This window comes from Ptychodera flava, unplaced genomic scaffold (genome assembly GCF_041260155.1).
Source record: "Ptychodera flava strain L36383 unplaced genomic scaffold, AS_Pfla_20210202 Scaffold_69__1_contigs__length_637330_pilon, whole genome shotgun sequence".
In the NCBI taxonomy this organism is placed as follows: Eukaryota; Metazoa; Hemichordata; class Enteropneusta; family Ptychoderidae; genus Ptychodera; species Ptychodera flava.
Genome location: NW_027248391.1, coordinates 2,210 through 12,146, shown reverse-complemented (window position 1 = coordinate 12,146; position 9,937 = coordinate 2,210). Strand labels below are relative to the sequence as shown.

Genomic DNA, 9,937 nt, shown 5'->3' with positions numbered 1-9,937 from the left:
TGCATCGGAATTGTTCCACACTCTATTGCAAAGGTTGACCACTACAGACACCCTAATTGCGTAATACTTGACAATGCATTATATTTCTTCAGTGCATGTAACAGCGACTCTCCCTTTGACCTCTCTCCGAAGCACATTCTTGACCTCTCGGGATCTGGCACTTCTCTTGTCATAGCATCCTGTGCTCGTACATGTGGGGGAGGTGTATATACACCTAATAGTTCTCTCGCTTTCCCCAAGAAGCGGGTTCACAAGGAAACTGAGACACGCAGAGACACACTTTTCATACACTCAAAGTCGTGAGTTTTATTCGTATAACTAACGTAGATGCGCCGTCTGATCATGTGACAGCAGACTGGCGGGAAACTCAGTTACTATGGAAACGTACACCAAATGGTTACAGTGTTGCAATTTCTCTATAATGGGTTTGCTTTCCGAGAGTACATAAACCAGCCTCAATAAATTTGAGAGCGTCAAAGTTATGTATGCCTTTGATATCTTCTCATGGATGGCCATGCTGTTCCGGGTAGCAAAAAAGAACAATACCACTAATTCTCTTCATGATTCTTATTTCTTGTCAATTTTTTCTTTAATCATTCAACTTAATTTGTCAAACCAGTACTTTTTTGTCTTGACGTACAACTTCTTGCTTTTATATGAAATATTCGTGCAAATGCATCCAAAGCGGTTTTCTACAGAGAAATGTATTATTCAAAATTTCCGTAAAAAGGCGATGAAAATAGGCCTAACCCCTGAAATCGGGATTTAATTTGTTGGAGGGATTGCTCTTTGTGAAATCATTACCTTTAATGGGAAGAACACTTCTAAGCAACTGTAAAAGTAATCGGAGTCTATTATTGGATTTTTTTGCCTATTGACCCGTCAAATAAATAAGTAAATAAAATAAATATATAAATATATTCTTTCCAAATATGATAAGTGAAATTCATTTTACTTTCTATGAATCGAAGTGAACGACGGTATCTGGTAGTTTGGATTATAAAATTATCTAAGAAATGTTTGAAATATAATGAATCATATCCATTTCGAAGTCCATGTAAGTTTTTTATGATGATCTGTATGTCTGTGTCCCTTTGTAGTTCTCATGAATTGTTTGTTTTCTATGAAATCATCTAACTAAGCTCTATTTCAGATGGTAGCGGAGAGAAACATAAATTGCCAAAATTTCATTGTTGATTAGTTTTCTTTTCATATTCATACATTCTATTCATAAGTAAAAATAATTCCTGTATCGAATGAAATGATTGTCTTTTTGCATATTTACATTTGATTGTTGGTATTCAAATAAGAAAAGACAAATGTCAGCACTTAATCCCATGTTATTTTATTCCTAAATGCAAATTCAGAATAGATCATTCATTAAGACAGAATAGACGGACAACAACAAAGTACAATCTGAGCTGAACATCAATTTGTCAGTGTTTTTTGTCAGGTAAACAAGAAGAATTCAGGTACCTTGATGCATCGGAATTGTTCCACACTCTATTGCAAAGGTTGACCACTACAGACACCCTAATTGCGTAATACTTGACAATGCATTATATTTCTTCAGTGCATGTAACAGCGACTCTCCCTTTGACCTCTCTCCGAAGCACATTCTTGACCTCTCGGGATCTGGCACTTCTCTTGTCATAGCATCCTGTGCTCGTACATGTGGGGGAGGTGTATATACACCTAATAGTTCTCTCGCTTTCCCCAAGAAGCGGGTTCACAAGGAACTGAGACACGCAGAGACACACTTTTCATACACTCAAAGTCGTGAGTTTTATTCGTATAACTAACGTAGATGCGCCGTCTGATCATGTGACAGCAGACTGGCGGGAAACTCAGTTACTATGGAAACGTACACCAAATGGTTACAGTGTTGCAATTTCTCTATAATGGGTTTGCTTTCCGAGAGTACATAAACCAGCCTCAATAAATTTGAGAGCGTCAAAGTTATGTATGCCTTTGATATCTTCTCATGGATGGCCATGCTGTTCCGGGTAGCAAAAAAGAACAATACCACTAATTCTCTTCATGATTCTTATTTCTTGTCAATTTTTTCTTTAATCATTCAACTTAATTTGTCAAACCAGTACTTTTTTGTCTTGACGTACAATTTCTTGCTTTTATATGAAATATTCGTGCAAATGCATCCAAAGCGGTTTTCTACAGAGAAATGTATTATTCAAAATTTCCGTAAAAAGGCGATGAAAATAGGCCTAACCCCTGAAATCGGGATTTAATTTGTTGGAGGGATTGCTCTTTGTGAAATCATTACCTTTAATGGGAAGAACACTTCTAAGCAACTGTAAAAGTAATCTGATATGAGTGTTTAGGACACCAAATGTGTTTGTCAGGAATGTGTTTTTGTGTCATATTGCTTGGTACAGAGATAACGCAACTTGCTGCCATAGAGCCAAAGAATGTATGTCTTGAGGCAGGTGTAGCAATTGAAGTGATAGGTTAAAGTTTCTTTTATTTTAGTATTTGAGTCAGATTCACCAGTACTTTCTTTGGAGTTAAAATTGTGCACATTTGTCAATTTAAGGCTCACTATGTTGGAACAAGGCCACTAATTGACTTCAGGGTCCATTACCCACAAAGATAAAAAAGTGCAGACCTTGAAGTTTTGATATCTGCATGGATGCTTGTTTAGTTTGAGTAGTTCTCGGGCCCATAGAAATCTTAACAATAAGCCGTAATTTTGTCAAAAACACCACTGAGGGCGCTATTTTCATCGCTATCTCAAAATTTCCGTGGACTTGCCCACACGAAAATTCACCGGTAGGCAAGCTGACATTGACCAAACACCTGTTAAGAGGATTCGTGCCACTGAATGTTTTAAAATAGGAAAATTGAAGTCAACGCTACTGAGGTGGCCTATCGGAAATTAATTAGTGGTCTCGTGCCAAATGTCGGAAAACATCAAACACTTCCTTTGGTATTTGCTGTTAAAACGTTCCTTTTCATGGCGACCCCAATGACTGTGAAGCTGATAGATGTGCGCGGAATACCCTGACATTTCGCCAGCGTATTCTGCCTTTCGTCACAGTCATTTCTAAGGATTGCCCCACTAGTGACTTGGGAAAGCTCATCAAATAAATAGTGCATGCGTTTGGTGTCGAACACAGAGTTCTGTCATAAAAGTACAGACTTTGAATTTTGTAATTTACGCTGAATGACTTTCTCGGCACAGAGCAACATGGGCGCCAGCCATCTTTGAAGAGGTTTTGCTATGCCAAAAGCTGCTAGCGGCGCGTAGCGGAAAACTGCTCAATACGAAATCGCTCTTGTCCGTAGTGATGTATAGCACACTTTAATAAAGCAAGGCAAACACAAGAAAAGTTAGTCTTCTGCCAATGATACCCGAATGCCTGAGCTATATAATGCGACCTGTAGACTCCCTGAAACTTACTACTCTAAACAGTTGATTCTACAGATTGATAAATTATACATAGGCCGCATTTCTATTTATCCAACTGAACCAGGAATGGAGCTTAATTGCAGAAGGGTGTAACGAAAACAGTGCAAAGGTCTTTTATAATTTCAGATACGATCATATATCAAACATTTTTCAATAGTGTAGTGTACAGCTACTGGAACTTCTGATGCCATTGATAAAATTTATAAAGTTGTTCTCCTAGTTATCATTGAATGTGGATGCAGCAGGTAAGGCGTGCGTAAATTACTATAAACTACGCATCCATTTTGACGTCAAACAGTTAAAACGTCCCACTTGGACGTCGTTGCATGAAATAAAACATCTCACCAATCAAGTTAATATTCAACTTTATTGTAAGCTTAGTCTCCTTTGAGATAATACTTTTTAAACGTATAAAATACAACAAGCCAAACAGGTTAAGATGTCAAAGGTTTTGTTTTGAATGTGTCTTACGGCTGACACCAGACTGGATGGCTGTAAATCTGAACTACCTGGATTAAATAAAAGGTATAAGAGTTTTTGAAGAATGTCTCTGCTGTTTCCTTTTGGAAGGAATTAGGTGAAGAAGGATCCAGTGAGATTGAGATGGAGATTAGCTTAATACGTAAATCAAATGAAATTGTTACTCAAAAGAACAAGATCTTAATCACGAAAAATAACACCGGCTGTCTTGAATACTGAGACATTCTGTTTACTTTGATCAATAAATCCTTTGCAAGCACAAATGTACACACAAATAGTGAAAAATGACATTATATTTACAATAACGCTCAATGGTATAGTTTGTCATAAAAACAATTTAAGTAAATCTACGAAAACTTTTTATAGTACATATAATTTTCGAAAAATACAAGTTTAACAGTACACACTAAAATGTAGTTTAAAAAATGCTTCCGCGAAAATACAATGCATGTCTATTCTATGTTGTTATAAGTTATGATGCCTCCTTGCCTTGCTTCAAAAATAATTGAGAATACGCTGGCCACTAAATTTAATGCGCTCAAAATGGAATTCCTCCCTTTCCGAACTTGGATCGATTTCTAAATTTCGACAATCTGTTGTCAACTAATTATTCTCTACAATACCTGTGAAAGAAAGAAAAGTGCTAAATCCTATTAACAGCGGTACATGTATTATATGACGCAACAATAACACCCCAGAATCTGAGCAAAATCCTGCTCTCAACTTTGGTGATACCATTAACTTTCAATGGCTAAATTTATACAGATTTGACAGAGAAGTCTGTAAGTTTTACGGCTTTTAACCTTGTACATTCCTGCCCTGTAATGGCTTGACAGATAAGTCTGTATGATTCAAGGCTTCCAGCCTTGCACAGTCCTCTTCTATAATGCTATGATAGTAAACGCTTTTAGTTAGATATTGTGCATGAAGTTTCCGCCTCGCCTTCTTTTGGGTTTCTAGAAAAAATGTCAAACTCTGTAAGCTACATCTGATTACAGCACTCCTCGGCGGGATCTCTAGTCCGTCCATAGCAGATTCTCTGTTTTCCCCGAGATAAGTTATTGTCCTTGGTAGTTCTGATATTATATACTTAATGCAATCTTCTGCCCATCTACTTTCTAATAAACACTCAATACAAAGACCCCACAAGTTTGCTACTTGGTCTCTGCAATGTTCAGACCATTCCCGATATTTGATATTGTCAACAAAATTTTAAAGAGTTTTTTTGCCTCACCCTTTCTTGTTAGATGTCGGTGAAGAAACCTAATTACGTTTTCATGCGTGTTACCTTCCCCTTGAAGAGTGAACTAATTTGTTTCATGACCTCCCTAGAGCGCGAGTGTGGCAATTCATTGCTACACTTTACAATAGCTTTCATAACGTCATACGATTCTTTGAAGAAGTTTTCTCGTGACACACTTAAATGTTTACACATGTTAGAAAGATGCAACGCGACAAAGCACTGTAGCCACATCGTGGACGAAAATTCGAAAACAATGCTGGATGAAGCTGCTCTTGAATAACATGAGATTTCTTTTAGAAACCCTAAATCCAAAATCGTACCAGACTTACGGTATTCTTCACCAAACCCTAACATGCCATCATCATACGCTTTACAGGAATCTGACGCCAGAGTTCTAACAATTTTAAGACTTTGTCCGTCTTTCGATGAATATTTCTCGGAATGCCAGTGTGACATTATGTCCAGTATTTCGGCGTAAAGAGCTAATTGTGTGGGCAAGAAATTGTTTTTGCGATTTGCCTTGTTGTCTGACCAAAAGCAACAAAATGCTGTGATATATAAAGGGTTTGTTAAATCTCTTGCGTTGTATTTCTCAAGGTGTGCTACCAACGCTTTTCCGTTGTCAGGATATTTTTCAAAGAATTTTCCAATGAGTTGTTTATGACCCTGCTCTGCGAATCCTTTAATAAGGAATGATTTGTTCGTGCTAGGACTATATTCATCGCGTCGGTATGGACGTGTAGTCATAACAACCATAGACCTTTCATACATTTTACGTTCGATCAAGTCAACGATGCCACTTTTTTCCAATTTATTTTTGTCGACTTCGCTAAGGCCATCAAGGAGGAACAAAATTGATTCAGCGTCATTCTCTAGAATTTTTGAAATATTCGCCTTGGTCAGTTTACTATCTTTTGAAATAAGCTGATTGAGTATTTCGCAAATAACACTTGTATGCTCAGAGCCTGTAGCTATATCTCTTAATTCAAGTAAAAGAACAATTTTTTTGTTATACCGATCGGGCCTAGATCCACAAGCCCAGTCATATGCTAATCTTTTGCAAATGACAGACTTGCCAGTGCCTGCTGCTCCCTGTAATTGTATACGAGTAGCATTTCCATAATTGTCAAATATTTGGTGTATATCCTCCAACCTTTCGCCGCTTTCCACGCCTAGTTCATCAGTCCAAACGTCAACACTTGTGTAGAGTTTCTCCATATTAAGAGATTGTTTCATCGTCTTCACACAACGGTACTTTTCTTTGTATTTTAACTGTAAACGCTTTCGCACTTCCCCTTCAATCTCCTCAAACTCAGTGATACCTGAAAAACATTACATGTTAAAGCATTAATTTAATACTCTTTGTTTCTCCGTCGGTAGAAGTAAGCCAAAATAGTTAATTTATATGTTTTCAAATTGCATCGAATGCATATTTTCAAGATCAATACTCCATAGTAAAACAAAGTTTGCCCATATTAAAGCTACATAACATCTCAATGTTTTTACTCAGTATCAATGTGTAGCTTGGTATACCTCCTATAGCACATGGAAATATCAAAATCAGTCAATAAATTTATGAATTGCTATCGTTGACCATCAAACTTCTCTTTGATATCAACCTTTTTTTCAAATAAAAGCAATACTTGAGTACCCGAGAGATATTCATACTGCCGAATGTAATCGTAAAGGTGATTGTACATGTAAAACAAGAAAACTAAAATTGCCGAACGATTACGTTTTGTGCATCTTTTCACTGTGGGAGACTTTTCATAGATTCCAGGGTTTTGATATACAAATGAGAATGTCCATGAAAAATACATACTGTCCTGAAGACGATTGAGTAGCTGTCGCATTCCAATGGTCGTCAATAATTCTTGGAGCGATGATGGTTTTTCTTCACTGATGTATCCCATCTCGCATAATTTTTCAAATAAATCCATTGGATGCTTCATCTGCTCTAGTTCACGTTTTTGTACATTCGGACAAATCTGTTTCAATTGCGTGAACTTTTCTTTTGTAAAAGAAAAATATGTAAGTTCAAAAGAGTTAATTGAACATCCTTTAGTATGCACGTAGAAGATATTTTAACAAAGTCTTGAACATTGTGAGGGGTTCACCAAATATATATAAAATAATCTAAAATAAACAATGCTCAATATGATAACCAAACCCGCGAAACCTTGAGGCTTGGTTTATGAGTTCTAAAGACGATAAGGCATTTATAGTTTAAGTGGCATATATTAATAATTATGGGATATAATGTCAGATTGCTATTTGAGCATTTGAGCTTCCTTTCCGCATAATTATGGTATGAATTACAAAACTGAAAGCGTATTGTCACTTCTCGTGTTTGATAAACTATGTTTCCCCAGCACATTACTACAGTCTCTTCATTCACTGCTCAGCTTAAAGAGCACTCGTTTGCTAATACCTCAACACACTTTGTAAGCAGGCTTCTTTTTCATATCAGTCGCACATCATTGAATAAGTTTTGTGCCATTTTCAAAATATCGTCGCATTCTAAAACCAAATATCACATACATACCCTCGGGGATATCATTAGCTATTCTCAACAAACGCACACGAAATGGATCAGGTACGGTTGACAACACTGGCGTGTATTCTGATCTTTGACGAGCTGCAGCTCTTCCACCTGAACCCGTCGCCATGTTTTTTCCGTCTAGATTACATTACACTAGGTAGCTTTCATATGTTGTTAATGGGGAGGGGCATTAACATATTTCGATGCATCATTGTAGATCTGCAAGGAATGTGGGACGTTTAGTTTATTTTGATGCCTTTTTCAATTGGTATGCGCGCTTCAAATAATTTACTTTGCTTCTGTGTATACTTTGGATGGATTATTATTTCCTGAGCTGCCGCGACCCACACCAGACCCCTGTAGTCACATCCAGGGTAATTGATTTATTGTCATTCCAACGGCAGTAAGTAATGTAGCGATTGTTAAACCCTGCCGTTTAAATAACTCTGTCAGCTGCAGTTTCAGCGATAATTCTGGATAGGAAATTGAACCATAAAGAGACTAAGTCTGCATCAGTCTTTCACATGCTCCACTGATTAGCTCTTATTACACTTCAATTAATTTTATGTAGACTTGTTCTGAGTTCATGTGTAAGTGTTTCTTCTGACAGAATTTTAAATTTCATTGTTATCTCATTAAGACGCATATTCGCTTGCCCATCTCTTATTTATCAACAAAAGCTCTGTAGTCGGGGTTTAGGTTATTCCATTCATTGGTTCTATTTTCGATAGTTTGTATTAATTTGGATTACCGCTAGAGCCATGTCATAAGAGTGTCAGTTCATCTCTGATCTGTTCATCTCGATCGTAACACATCTCCAGAACGTAATGCAGAACTCACATGGTCGAGTTCAGCCTCAAAAAATATTTTACTTACAAATTGACAAGCTCCTGAAAGTGACTCTTTATTGAGCAGCGCGCTAAAAATCCCTTCCTTTGGTTTTTGACAGCCTGATGTTTTTATTATACAGCTTCCCTTCCTTAATCGTAGCATCAAAAAGCAGAAATCTCGTGCTGACGGATCAGTGTTATTCTTTTCTGTTAAGAATTCATCAACCATTAGCTCTGTAAGTTCTACTCTCTGTTCAGTTAACCGATCCACCTGTGGACTGTCGTGTGGGCTGTCATGTGAGTTATTGTGTAAGCTGCCAACCTGAAATAGGTCTGCTTCTGCAACGGCATTATGTTATTAAAAGGGTGTTTCGTCAGAACTATAACCATTTTCAACTATTTTCTTTTCTTCCTCCTCCTATTTTGTGTCGAGTATCGATATTACTTCAATTACTTTCTATCTACCCTTGCACATATCATATTAGCAAAAACGCACATCTCAGTTGTTGACAGTGTTGAATAGTTGGCCGACTACATTGAAAGAGCTATTGCTGCGTATAGTCACAGTTATACAATATGGGGGTGAATTGAAATGGGTCTTAACATAACAAAGGGTATTATTGAAAGCTCTGCTGTCATAGCGGCTATTCCAACAGCTCCAGTACTGATAGCCTTAACTCCTATACCGGGAGTAATAAAGTCACTGGGAGAAGTATAAACACATGTTCAATATTACTTACTCCACTGCAAAAAAGCCACGAAAATTGCTCCCTCAGATCTTACTCAGAACATATTTCAGCAGGTGTTAAAAATTCAGGAACAGGAAGGATTTAGTTCTCCTCTTGAATGATATATGAAACATTACGGACTAAATGGTTATGAAAGCTGATTCGGAAAAAAAATCCCAGTGCCTTCGTGACTGAAGCAATGCCCAGCTGTGGCATACAGTTCTGTTTAAACATCCTTATCTAATTCTATTCGGGCACTTCGCATAACTTTTTGTCGAGGGCCCTGGGGGAGATAAACTCTCTCTAGAGTTTACCAGGCTACCCTCATTAAATAAAGCCAAATAAAAAAAAACAAAATAAATAAATTAACATTTTGCTGTTTGTACATGTCAAGGACAGCGTCACCTTTGAGCTGTCAATGTTGTGATAGTAAAAATACTTTTCAGTGGGTGCTTTAGAGGAAGAATGGGGTTTTCAGTAGCATCAGAGAAGGGAAATAAGTTTATCTACTTGTATTGTCATTTCTTGAATTCAATAAATTATATTTTCACAACACTTCACTTCAGAAGACTCTTCATTCACTTCTCAGCTTAAACAGCACACATCTGCCAAATACTTGAACATACTTTGTCAACTGGCTTCTATTCAATATCAGTCGCACATTCAATACGATTCATGATATTT

The 9,937-nt window shown here is 37.2% G+C and overlaps 1 protein-coding gene across 1 annotated transcript; it reads right to left on the bottom strand.

Annotated features, from left to right (window-relative positions):
- Positions 1-3,778: 3,778 nt before the first annotated feature.
- LOC139128773 (baculoviral IAP repeat-containing protein 1-like) lies at positions 3,779-7,833 on the bottom strand. The gene is made up of 3 exons (XM_070694492.1): positions 7,699-7,833; positions 6,976-7,164; positions 3,779-6,475 (listed from the first exon to the last, which is right to left on the bottom strand). Exons 1-3 carry the CDS (start codon positions 7,820-7,822, stop codon positions 5,178-5,180), a joined length of 1,611 nt encoding a protein of 536 aa, XP_070550593.1. The 5' UTR covers positions 7,823-7,833; the 3' UTR covers positions 3,779-5,177.
- Between the last annotated feature and the right edge of the window lie 2,104 nt (positions 7,834-9,937).